The 13724-nt window shown below is 41.6% G+C and overlaps 1 protein-coding gene across 1 annotated transcript in view; it reads right to left on the reverse strand.

The window, feature by feature from the left end:
• Positions 1 to 882: 882 nt before the first annotated feature.
• Positions 883 to 13724, reverse strand: part of LOC138287199 (protein NEDD1-like) — a 224377-nt gene continuing 211535 nt past the window's right edge. The window contains exon 11 of the mRNA XM_069227559.1: positions 883 to 1027. Coding sequence (XP_069083660.1) covers positions 908 to 1027 — 120 coding nt within the window. The 3' untranslated portion in view covers positions 883 to 907. The remainder of the gene's footprint in view (positions 1028 to 13724) is intronic.

A 13724-nucleotide genomic window follows, 5' to 3' on the forward strand; every position in this document is an offset into this window, starting at 1 on the left:
GGAGGAAGGAGATATGGCCACACATGTGATAGAGTGGAAGTGAAAAAAGCTGGGAAAAGGTGCACAGTGGTGATAGGAGAGGCAGGGAGATAACTAAAAGAGAGGAATTATAAGTAGAATGATTAGGGCACAAGATGCAGTGGCAGTAGTGTACACAGGTGCAAGGAGCACCTCCTACTACTAATTCAGAGGCGAGGGGGTCAATTTTTTCTGGTTTGCAATAGGGCCCATGGCACTCTTGCTACATCACTGACATTGGCAACTTGCACACTGCCCTTGCTTGTATCTTAAGATGTCACTTGTCTTCGGTGCACACAGCCTTGGCAGGAGTCACAGAGCACAATTATTGCTGCATACAGAGGGAAGAATAGAGGGAACATTGTCTTGCACCCAGAGATACTTTTTCTGAGGTTTAGTTTGCTGATCCTAGCAGTCTACTCAGCTGAACAACGGAGAACATGATTGAACCTGCTCTGGACATATGGTCAGAGCACAGCAGGCCAGCTACTCACACCAAAATCTTCAGTTCAAACCCTAACTCCAGAAGAAAATACCATTCCCCCTCCCCCAACGCACACACACACACACAAATGTTTTCTGCAAGTTCATATTGTAACAAAACAGTTAAAGATAGTTTGTAGAACATCTCTTTGTCAGAGCATTCGGCCATGAAGCAGAGATCCCTTTATATCATCATATCAAACAAAGTCTATTCATGTTTTGAAGTTTTCTATTTCCTCTGATATGAGATTGGCACAGCCAGCACTATGTGATGGGAATAACGGACATGATTTGGATTCCATGGGAGAAAGGAACTATGGCTCTTAATTCTGTTTAAGTAGTAACATATTTTTTATTATTTAACATTGTTAGCGCCCTATGTTAAGATTTTGCATTTTAATAGTAATTAACTAAATTGAAAATACATTTTTTGCAGTCTTCTGTTCTCCTTCTGAAGAATTTCAATTTCGGACATCAAACTACAGAAATCTGTTGTGTATGCTTCAAGCAAGATATGAATATCGTTCTGAAAATAAAAGAAAATGTTATCATCATAATTAAAAAAATCAGCAAGATAATATTCATAAATTTGTACTGGAAAAATGGTTTATCATTTTTAAAGATTAACAGAGAGGTTACCTTTTTTATTGTTGGTAGGCAAATGACTGTATGTTTATAGATGGGTAACAGTGAATTTCTACAGGCCTTCTGAAGCCATGCTTGAAGCTGCATATAAGTTGAGCTTTAAGATGTTAGAAACGTCTACCTCTGGAGTCTATTGACTTTAATGATGATTATTTACATGTCAACGTTGTTTTTATTAAGCAGGTGATGTTTTGATAAAGCCAAAAGACTTGCCTTTGTACATTGATTTCCTGATTCCTTCACAAAGCCAATCCTTATCTATTGATGTGATGATCCCTTGACAAGCCAATTTTGTCTTGTTTATTGATGTAGTCACCCCTTGATAAAGCCTATAGGCCTGCCTTATAGATTTAGTTGACTTTACATTACAAAACCCAAGAAATTCACTGAAAGAAACTAAGACTAAAGTGACAGTTATATTTAGATACAGTATCAATAACATTAGAAATTCACTGCAAAAAAACCAAAGATTAAAGTGATATTTATGTATGGCAATATTATCTTACTTTACTTAAAAAAAAAACTCAAATTCACTTTAAAAAAACAACGGTTAATGTGACATTTAAAAAAAATGTATCAGTTATATTTAACTCAATTAACTATAAATCACAACCTCGCCAAGCACTTCTAATGACCTGACATACTGAATCACTCATGATATGTTCTAGGACATCATTGATAACATCACTGATGACATCTGACATGACAACGTTGATAACAACACTGTGCATGATGGTGAGTGAGTTGTAGTTATTTCAGTTAACTATAACCGGTGAATGAATATATATATATATATATATATATATATATATATATATATGTACTTTCACTTATCCTGTGGGATTCCCGCATGAGTCCAGAGGGCTGCACTGGGTCCCAGCACCAGTACGAGATACCCCACCCTACATTCTACATTGTTCATTGATTTTCAATGCCTTAAAATCGTTAGTGAAGTTCTGGAAATAAACATGCAGAGCCTATAGAATTTTACTATACCCACTGTATTACAATTTAACATGGGCACATGCCTACATAGACACTAGTGTTTAATGTATAGTGTACTGCAGCTTTAGCCATTCTCACATATTTTTTAGAACATGCTTTGGCTTAAAGCCTCCAACTACTTTCAAACATACCTCTACCATCTGGAATTCAAAGGTTGGCAGAGGAGATCAAAGTAAAGCTTCTGGTTGGAATACATCTTTTTAGTCTCCTTTCAATAAATAGTGGTACTTATCATAGAAAAAGTGGTGCACAATACAGGACGCCTAGAAGATGCTGCATATGCGGAAGGAAAGCCATGTCCCAAAATGAATATTATATGTAGACAATACGAGGAAGTTGGCTTTCTCCCAATTGGCTGACACAAGACATGTTATCTGTGTTTGTAAACTCTGACCAAGTTCAGACTCTTTGAGGTACACATATTATTTGTGAAAAAATTGTGTATTTCTATGTATTGCAGTATTCTTGTTTTACGTATGGATAGCAAAGTATGTAGCAATATTTCATGAGCAAATATGGATACCATTTCCAGTGGCGGCCGGCAGCTTTAGGAGGGAGGGGGGCGGGCAAGACACACACACACATTCATTCTTTCACACACAGACACGCACGCACGCACATCCATTAACACTCATGCCATTCAAACATGCACGCACGCACCAAACATTCAATTTAAAACATCACACACATACACACACACAAACACACACACACTTACTTTCAGCCTCCAGGTCCCAGGAGGGTTGGGACTGCTGCCTTCTCTCATTGGCTGACCACAGGTCAGCCAATGAGAGAAGGCAGCAGTCCCAGCCTCGTCACAGAGTGGGATGGGGTCAGTGAGACTGCTGACCCCACCCTACTCTGTGATGAAGTATCACTGATTGACACCCTCACTGGGTACTTCAGGGCTTAAACTGAAGCGCCCAGGGAGAGTGTCAATTGGTGACGCTCTCCTCGTCACCCAGGGGAGGGCCTCGAGGCACCTTTGCTGAGCTGAGGAGGTCACGCCCATAGGAGCTGTGACCTCCTCAGCCCAGCAAAGTTCCGCTCAGGCAGCCAGGAGTCTGCGCAAATCACGCATGTCTGCTCCTGGCTGCCTGAGCTGAACATGGAGAGTGTCTGCCAGGCTGTCCTTTGTTCAGCCTGACAGACACTCTTCATGAGGAGCAAAAGGTGGGGGGGTGTGGCCCCTCCGCCCTAAAGGACGGACCGCCACTGACCATTTCATATTGGTTTGAAGTATTCATTATCCTTAAACACGCTTGCTAAATGTTGTGGTTCTAGTAGACCCAGGATCCACATAGATCAAGGAAGTACATGCACGCGTTTCTGCACAGCGTAACTTACCTTTCAGTCCTGGCACCCGGGAGTGGGATTTTTTGTTTTCATGAATATCTTTTCCTCAAAGATGTTGTGCGCTCCCCTGGGCAGGAGGTCCTGCCACCTGCTCATTAGATAAGTTTTTGCTGCCAAGTAACTCGTTTCTTAGACACGATTATATTCAGAAGACTTATATTGAGATAACCCCTATTTACATGCTCCTAAATTTTATGTATTTTAATGTCATGCTCGAAATGGCCTTTTTCAAACAAGAGCCCGGGTCAGTTAAAAAAAAATCGTCTTTTAATTATTTTGCTATACTGCTTTCTAGTTTGCAGTAAACACAAGTTATCATTTGGGCTTCCCCACTGCTGTGTTTTATTGTTAACATGAGCTAAGAATGTGAATGCCTCCTTCCAAACGGAGGAAACATGGCGTAGTGGCTAAAACTGCCAACTTTGATACTGGGCAAATCACTTAATCTCCCTCTGCCTAAATGTCTGAAAAGTATTTGTGTACATCATCTGAGGATTACATCATCTATGTACTCTAAGGACTCCCTTGTGTAATGTACAGCGTTCCCTTGCTTTCTAGCTAGCTTCGCCTTATGTAAATACCAGTACAAACAAGCTCTTCAGGCTTTCTAAGTTACGTAGTTCACACATAGCATTAACCTTTGTAGTGGCATTGATGAGTGTTCACCTCTGTCCCAAGGAATATTTTCTCCCCCAATCCCCCCTCCCCCGCACCCCCTATCCTAGCTTTCCCCAGTCACCCATGCTTAGGGGCAAAGGAGGGATAGTAGCCCCATTTGGTCTTTCATCTGTAGATAAAACACATAGGATACCTTTGTTCTACAAAATCTTAACTCAATGACTAATCTTGCTGACAGAATTGCAACACAGTTATATTTTGTGGTTTTTGCGATTTCTTTCCAAGCCAAAAACATATTTTGAAACGATATTCTGTAGAATTCTTTCAGAACATAAGCAAGCAGTTGTTTCTGCTTTCTGCTAGCTATAAATGGGTGCTCGGTTTTCAATGGTGAAGAAGTACATGGTGAAATGTTTCCACTTGCTTTATACTCGATTCTCCGTCCTTGGATGAAAGGAATAAACAATCATACTTTAGAAAAAAAAATAACTTGAAAGCACTGCTACAGTATATAACACTCCATTTTATGTTGCAGATAAAATGATATTGTGAAAAACACATATAGCTATGGAAAATGATGAAACAATGTTCCTACTCGTGGAGAGCTGTGCGCAAGATATTATGTATCCTCACACTGTTTGTCGAGTGGAGGGTCCCTGGAGAATGAATGGGCGCATCAGGACAGGGCAACTAATCTTTGTTCTGTAACAGTGTAGTTGTTCCACAATACTTCGTATAATCTCCCACTGGATAGAAGAAAAGATTGTCAAACATGCAACAAATTGCTTTGTTTTGAAACAAACATTTACTTCTGTTAGAAGGGAGTAAGCTTAAGAAAGCACCGTAGTACATACTGCAGATGGAAGTTCTGCAATGGAAGCCCCAGTGTGACATCTTCAGTGCCCAGCGTGTCATCCTCCATCCAACAGCTCTCAACGCAAGCAGCAGATTTCAGCTTCTTGAGGGGAGGGAGCTTGAGAGGTGGAAAAAGTCATACGTATATATGGAAAACTAGATAAGTTTGAGGTGCCAGTGGCGCAACGCAAAATGGTGTGTCCCCTCCCCCGCAGAATATGAGGAGGACACCTCTCCACCCTGAGTTACCCATATCTCACAGATGTTCATTGACCTGTGGCTGAGTTGGGACTCCTTGAAGGGCTGGAGACTCCCTTTAGGGATGCCCCTCTGCGCCACAGGGGCCTGTGTTACACCACTTTTTCTGCCACGTGATTTAGAACGTGAAGACAGTCTGAGATGGCACATTAAGTGGCAATGTGCACTGCCTATGAGGTCTTGATAGCCAGAACATATTAGTATGGACCTATAGTGCGTGAAGCAGTGTTCTTTCAGTTTGTGCAGCTATGTCAGCTATTATGTGCATGTGGCCAGTTGGACACAAGAAGAATTATGGATGAGAAACAGTAATGATGGCAATCCTTCAAAATCATCCGACAGCACAGGGACTGTATTCAATTAGAAGTACTTTAGGAAGAGAAAATGGTGACTGCTCCCTGAGTGCAAAGTTAGTATAAGCTTAGTGAAGTTTGGCAGAACCTTCAAGGAAAGGCTGGGAAAGAACATCAGGCCTGGAAAATGTGCCCAAACTAGCCACACATTCGATAGTTTAAGCAAGATTAACCACCAAGTCATGCCCTCTACAGAGGAGTTCAGGAATGGGTTTCCCCCCTAAAGAAACTCTAAGAATTCTTCAAATATGTAGGATATAAAAACTAAACAAACCACAGGCAGTTTTGAAACTGTACTAATGAAATCTGTTAGGGTATGCCCAGGTAGTAATGTATCCAAATCTGCAAACTGCATGTGTAAAAATGATTTTACCAGATACAAATAATTAGATGCACAGTAGGCAGATATTATCCCGCAAGAGATATTGTGCTTGTGTGATCCGGTGTCGTTGAAAGAAGACATGTTGATACAAAACCATATGCCAATGGAAATAACACCAGGTTTCAGTCCAGTACATAATACCCCTGCACATGTTCCAGTGCCAGTTAAGTGAGTCATGAGGAGTTCTCAGGATGCCAGGGGTAATGGTGCTAGGACTAGAGTGCTGCGGAGATCATATTTTAGGTTTCACCTGAGCGGCACTGCCAAGAGGCACCTTGAGGCAAATCTGTTTTGGCTATTTTCTTTTTTACAAAAAGGATTTCTGTCACATCATCAAGAGAAAACCCAAGAGACAACCCACTAGTTTGCCAATATCCAGGTGGAAAGAATTCGTCCACCTGCATGGTAAAAGTTTAAAAAAGGAGCTTGTTCTGCCAGCCTATCTTTCAAGTGGGACACTTCCAAAACAGGAATGGTGGTCATTACATTATCGTGCCAAATCTTGACAATTTGTGGACATCCATGACATAATGCCCATCCCTGATAGAATAATGGCACCGACAGAGGGTGATAAACTGAGTGCATTCATGGCACAGTGGTACTCACCCATGACATAATGGTAATCCTAGCAGTATGGTAGTGTGAGAAAAGGACCCTTTTTACGGTGTAACCCCAATTTATTGCTGACATTTATTGCTGTTTGTTAGGATCTACTAACCAGGGCAGCGCTGTCTAGTGCCCTGTGAATGTGATCTGACTCCTAAAACATGTTGAATTGCCTAATCCCAGACTGGCTTATTTAACTTTTGCTACAAGGCCATATACTGAGTAAATACACACATGGCACGCAACATTAAAGGTCACCTGTAGACTGCAGCGCAGCACTTATTGTGCCATCCACTAGTGTGACAAAGTAAACATGGATTCAGACTTCCCATTATGACCGGACAGCAGCAGGTTAAACCTGAAGTGTGACTTTTTAAAATAACCCTTTTTGACAAGTAAAAACATCTCTTTTAATTATTAAGATGTTATCCCTATTAAGCCGTTGGCATCCAAAATGTGCATGATATTCAAAAGTGGCACTTGTAGAAAATTATTGTTAACACATTCCTACAGTGGCATAGCCAAAAAGCTATTTTCACTGTGGCAGGCCTGGTGTAGATTAAAACATTAATACTTCTAATTCATAAGAGGGAACAGCTAAAAATAATTATTTAAACCACTCTTAATAAATATTAAGGAAAAGTTAATTTTAGAAAGTTACTGTTGGACTTGGCCATCTCTGCAGGGACATCCCTAAACTTTATGCCTTCACCCTCCTGTTTCTGAACCAGGTTTTATTCGCCTTTAGGACTATGCACTTTACCACTGCTAGTCAGTGCTAAAGCACTTGTGCTCTCTCCTAAAACATGACATACTGGCTTACATCCAATTGGCATATTTAATTTGATTATAAGTCACATGCCACTTTATGTACCCAGGACCTGTACATTAAATGCTATTGAGCATGCTGCACTGATTGTGCTATCCACTTTAGTAGCCCTTTAAGCATGTCCCAGGCCTGCCATTACAGCCTGTGTGTGCAGTTTCAGACTGTCACTTTAACCTGAAAAAATAAACCTTAAAGGGAGCATAAATCTCTTGTTTTAATACAAGTACTCCATCCCTCGGGTAGGCCATAAACAGCCCATGAGGCAAGATGGGTGTATTTAAAAAAAAGTAGACATGTACTTCTAGCTTTTACATGCCCTGCTAGTAGGGAACAACCCTTAAATTGTTTTTCACTACTACAATGCCTGCCTCTCCCATGGAAAAACATTGGGTTACCTCATTGAATTTAATAAGTGATAATGGTCATTTGGGAGCACGCAGGAAAGTTGAGTTTTGTCTCTAAAGAATTGTAATTTAAAACTAATTTTAATGGTAAAGTTTAATTTTACATCACAATATTGTAAAGTGCCAATTTTAGGAAGTTGGTATTTTCTTGTTCTAACCATTTGGTGACTGCATACTGTATCTTTGGTCATCTGACTAGGTGTAAATGGCGGCTGGTCTTTATGTATTACTCGCAGACAGTGAGACAAAGGGGGAACAGGTATTGTCAGGATGGGCCATCTCGGTCAGAATAAGAGGGAGAAGCTGTCACATATGACACTACACTTGCACGCTCACAAATTGTTTACACTAGTCTTTTTTGCCCCAGACACACTGGAGCCAGGGCAGGGAGGGAGGAAATTCCAAATCTAGACACCTCAGTAGGGGAAGGACTTTAGAAGATTCTCCTACTTTAAAGTGGGCACCAGGTATAAATAGTGAATCCTCATACCCAACTCATCAGTGCACTTTTAACCTATGGAAGACTCAGAAGAAGGGCTGCTGTGCTGCAAGACGGATTGGCCTGCTAGTCTGCTGCCCTGCTGTCTGATTGAGAAGGCCTGGACTTGCATCTTGAACCCAGGACCATCAGAGTGACTCCAAGGGCTAGTTGGCAGGTCTCCTGATCAGAGCCTATGGGACAGAAAAGGATCTACCTCTCCTGCCCCTGCTCCAGGACTCTGCCAGCTGTGAGTCCCAATGCCCCAAGTGGTGCCCTTCCAGTCCTGGACCCTTGTACGTGGGGCTAAAGGTGCTATGCCAGCAAGCTGTGGTCTCCATCAGAACAGACGCAAAACCTACTCAAGCCCACATCGCAGCCCTCACAGCTCATCGGAACCACCGCTGAGTGACACATCCTTGACACATGCCTACATCACAGCTCTTGTAGCTCATGTACCACAGCTGCACAGCACAACCCTCTGCAACTAGGATTTAAGGTGTATTTCAAAGTGCTGATAACTTGATTCCTGGAGCCATGCTCCATCGTGGTTGGCCTGAAACTTGTGACTTTCTACGTTCCAGTGCAACCAGATAACCACAGTTGACACTTTCTGCTTTTAAGCACTATTTTTACTTAATGCTTTACAATTCAATATCTCCTGTTCTATTGATTGGGCTTTTGTCATTTTAGTGTCAAATAATTTAGTATATTTTACTCTACTTTTCCTAAATGGCTTGGGAATTTTCTTGTCTTGTGTTTTCATTTTATTACAGTTTGAAGCACTGCAAAAATACCTCACCAAGAAATTGCCTCTAAGATAAGCCTGAATACTTTGTGCCAAGCTACCAGAGGGTTAAGCACAAGTTAATTTGGGATTTGCTTGCATATCGCCCGGACAAGAATTGTGTTTTTTCTTTGAGTAGGATTCCACACACTCCTGAATCAATAACCCAATTTTCTCCAGTTACCTGTTAGCTGCCGCAGCTTTCAGGAGGCTAGTTTAGGTTAGCTCTCCAGCTACTCCCAACCTGTGATCAGCCTTGAATGAAGTGGGAATTATGTGTGTAATTCCTCCCAGAAGTACATAGTAGACGGACCAGAATGGGCAATGGGGACTCCTCTCTGTCACTGTGGCGTTCCTATTGAAACTACAATGACAAATCCTACATTACAGGACTGTCTGAAGCACATGTATTGCACCCGTCAAAGGAAGCAGGCAGGATTCTACGACATCTTGTGTATTGCCTGTCTAGTTGTTGAAGGACCCTGCTTTTGTCCTACCAGACTTCTGTCTGTGGATATATTGTGGGTACAGTGCCCACCTCAGGCTACACCAGGATTACCACAGTAAACTCTCCACATACACCCCCAGGGCTCAGAGTCCAAGCCTATTGTGACTGCAGATTGTCAACATGTAGAAAATGCCCTGCCAAGAACTACTGCAAAAGTAGATCAGAGCCAAACTAGGAGTGTCTTAGTGTGTCCCTCACCCACAGGTTGGTGAACCCTACAAAGCTGGACCCTCACCCAGCCTTCTCCAGAAAACTGCTGAACTTGCGGAACAACACAGGTGAACTGAAGTTGCTGCAATTGGCATCTGTGACATTCGAGAAGGACCTGAGGAGGTTATTCCCCCTTTACTTGAAATCCAAGGACAGAAAGATCTCCAAGGATCATAGGGCTGATCCCCTAAGTGCCTCCCTGAGGTCTTGGGGCCCTTGGAAGTGTACTCCTGTTATTAATGCACCAAAAGAAGTTTGGGAACTTTATGAAAACCTTTGCTGCATAGCTTCAATGAGATCGACCACAAAATGTATCTGACTGTCAGTTATACAGCATTGGATAGAATTTCAGGTTGGTCAAGCATGGAGTAGAGTTTTTCCTCAGAAAAATGAAACAGTCCCTTTTCAAACTGGGGCTCAGAAGCTTTGTCGAAGTTCTTTACTTACAGGTTTGTCCATCCTGTGCTCGGCCTTGAATCATGTCTAAGTCATGATCTCCTCTAACCATTAACTGGCATTTGTGCTTTGTCACCTAAATATTTAAACTTTATCACTATTATTGGATTTTTGTTGTTTAAGTGTATTTTGCTTATTACATGTCTCACTTTTTATAAATTGGTCTGGGATTTTGTTGTGTTATGTTTTCATTTTAGATGTTTTGGTACTTATAAATGCTTTACACATTTTCTGTAAGTTAAGCATGTCTGCACTGCTTCACAGGTACCACAGGCTGAACTCAGGTTTAAATTATTGAAGCCTTTGAATGGTTCTAAAAAGATAATGACTTTATTGTCTCTGGTGGACACTCAGCCATGCCAACTATGAAACCACTTTCTCACAGGGAGTAATCGTTGGCATATTATGGATAACCAAGCACAATGGTACATTTGTGCACAATTGCAAACATCATATGAGGACACCGATTCCCCTTTTCTGGTAAAAAAAAGTTTCACAATAGTCCTATTTCTTGGCTGACTCTGGCACAATCCTGCCAATGTTTGGTAATTTGTGGCGCCCATGGCATGTTGGCCACCACTAGAAAAATAATGGCCCTAGCATAACATGGTAATTCTTGATATTTTATGGCCATTCTTGGTATAATGATGACAATCTCTATCATAATTCCTACCCTGAAAGATTGGTGATATATTGTGTAGATCCACTGTGTTATGGTGGTCCAAAGAGTATGGTGGTAATCCTTTCCATATTGTGGGTATCCATTGCACAATGGTGAACCAACAGTGCTATAATTCAACCGGTCACAATTGTGGCAATTTGGATCATACTGAGAATCAATGTTGAGGGTGCCCACACCTGCATTTCGAATACACTGAATCTCATGCAGGCTCAGGTATGAGAGGAATCAGTTAATGTTAACATGCACACTAGTGTATAAGCTGAGCAACCTGTAACTCAAAAACAAGCCTTAAAATGAACAGATGCTTCTGCTTTGGGAAGAGGGCTGGGCAAGGCAAAAGCAAATGCTTTTGAAATGCTTGTTTATAAAGTTTCTCGCATCCGATATTAAAGTTTTTATTAGGCTATATGGCCCTATTTCCATACTATCCAATTATGAAAAGTGCACACCATGCCAGTCTATACCATGTTTCAATATGTAAACAAACCTTTGCCAATCCAGAAATCGTAATCTGCTACTCTGTTAAACACACAGTAGTACCTGCATCTACATTGTCCTGATACGTACAGCACCACTGTCACACAAAAATAAATGTCCTAATATGGAAATCACTACTACAATGCAAGCATCCATATTGTCCTTGGTGGGTACAGCACCAATGACATTCAAACCAGAATGCATATTGCCTTTGTGTGTTGTACAGCACCAATGCCATTCAAACCGGAATACACATTACCTTTGTATGTATAAATACAGAAAGTGAAACTGCTCCGATATGTATAGCGCTATTACAGAGCAAAAACCACTGGCAGCCAGCCCGCCACCTTCATACTTAATGGAGCCTGTTTTGCTGCCCACAACTGACCCCAGTGCCAGCTTCTCAGAAAGAGGCCGAAACCTGTGTTTCAGTCTTCCTTTACAGTTCTAACTTCTATCCTGTGGAGAGTTAGGGCATGTCATCAGGTACCAGTTGCTCACTTTTCTGACCGGATCAAGAAGCTGCTTGTAGAATGTCAAACATTGTATTTCTTTGGGTTTAGGAAAACATGTAGGCAGCTCAATCAGATTTCATCGCTTGCAGAGGGCTAAGGCTAGTGCTAAAATGGTGCTATGAGCTTTTTCAGAGGTGGATCATTGCAGTGTATCCATACCCAAAGGCAGACCCTGGAACTTGCAAAACGCCTGAATGACGGAGAAAATGGCAGAATGAATGGCTAGTCAGGCTTGGATATGGAAGGTTTTGAAAGGGTGCACATGTTCTGGGGATATAGAATTCATGATGATGCACTCAATTGCTGAGTTTTTTAAAAGAAATGGGGGGATTTGGGGGTCCAATCAATCTGTCTTGCAAAGTACTTTCTGTTAAGTGGGTTGCCCTTTTCGGATTTCCTATGTAGTCCTCCTGTTGGTGTATCTTGATTTAGAATTGCAGATGATTGGAGGGCTTTTTCTGAGAACTTAAAGATTCCTTTTTCTGTTTTAGTAAACTAGGAGGCTGCAGTGCCATCTAATTCCCTGAGTCTATTAAGGTATTTATCTTCATGGTCCCAGCACATAATCTGTGTCATTAATTATGTATTGTGTTTCACAATGGGACATGTATTTATGTGTATACCTTAGGTTTAAACACAGGGAAAGCAATAGTTGAGGCTTGCATAGGTCTGATTCATTGGGAGGATGTAATCCAATTTCTAGCCTGCCTTCTAACTTAAAACAAGGTACAGGTCAATCAAATATAAACACTGATTCGGTAGCTGGAAATAATCAACAGAAGAAGCCTTGTCCTCTTTCCAGCTCCTCCTTACACATTAAGCTTGAAAAGGCTGTGCTTAGTCAGATATTTACAGCTGGACATCCTAAAGTTTTCCCACACACAGCTTACTCTAAATTGCAGATATTCTCCACAGCGGCAAATGGACTTTTCTCTTTCTTGACTGAAACCTGCTTGCATAAGAGCTCAACACCGAGTTTGCTATGGCCATTCCAGAGGGGTCTAGGATTTACTTTGTAATGACGAAGCTTCACAAGTTCAATATGGCAGTTGCACAAGAAGCTGATGACTGCACAATTGAAATCCCAAGACCTGTCACAGTGGTTAGAATCACACTATCATTATCCGTCTTTTTTAAGTAAAATATGTCACAGAAGGTCACAATGCTGACATCTGAATGCAAGCACCCCAACTCGCAACCAAGAAATGAACTAGGAACTACATTTGCCAACAACCTCCATCACATACGGCTGCTTGGGTGGTTGTTTAACATCATGTGATGATGTAGATATTCAATGATGTAGGATTCTGATTGAGCAGCAGGTAATTAAATCCAAACACTATGATCATTCGGTGACCTGCAGACAGGAAAAACTATAGGTGGACACATAGGCACATCCCTTTGCCGGGGGGTGGGGGGGGAGGGGCGTTTAACTCTGCTCACTTCACAAAAGATTTTTTCTGGCCACTAGATGACTGGGATAATAAACATGTTTCCTGTGTACCCTCCACCAGCAAAAATGCTGTTCTCAAGTTTTAGACCTGACAGCTCTTGGTGTGGTTTCCCTGTCCTTTTTGCTCTGACCTCCTGTTGTTGAACCCTGGGCTGTAATTAGTTTTTGCTGGTTTTGATACTCTGGGCACTTTACCACTGCTAACCAGTGCTAAAGTGCAAGTGCTCTCTGTCTTAAAGATATTGGGATTTGATTTCCCCACACGAGTAGCCCTGTAAACATGTCTCAGGCCTGCCACTGAAGTGCCTGTGTGTGCGGTTTTGCACCGCCAATTCGACCTGGCAAG

Source organism: Pleurodeles waltl, chromosome 4_1 (genome assembly GCF_031143425.1).
Source record: "Pleurodeles waltl isolate 20211129_DDA chromosome 4_1, aPleWal1.hap1.20221129, whole genome shotgun sequence".
NCBI lineage: Eukaryota > Metazoa > Chordata > Amphibia > Caudata > Salamandridae > Pleurodeles > Pleurodeles waltl.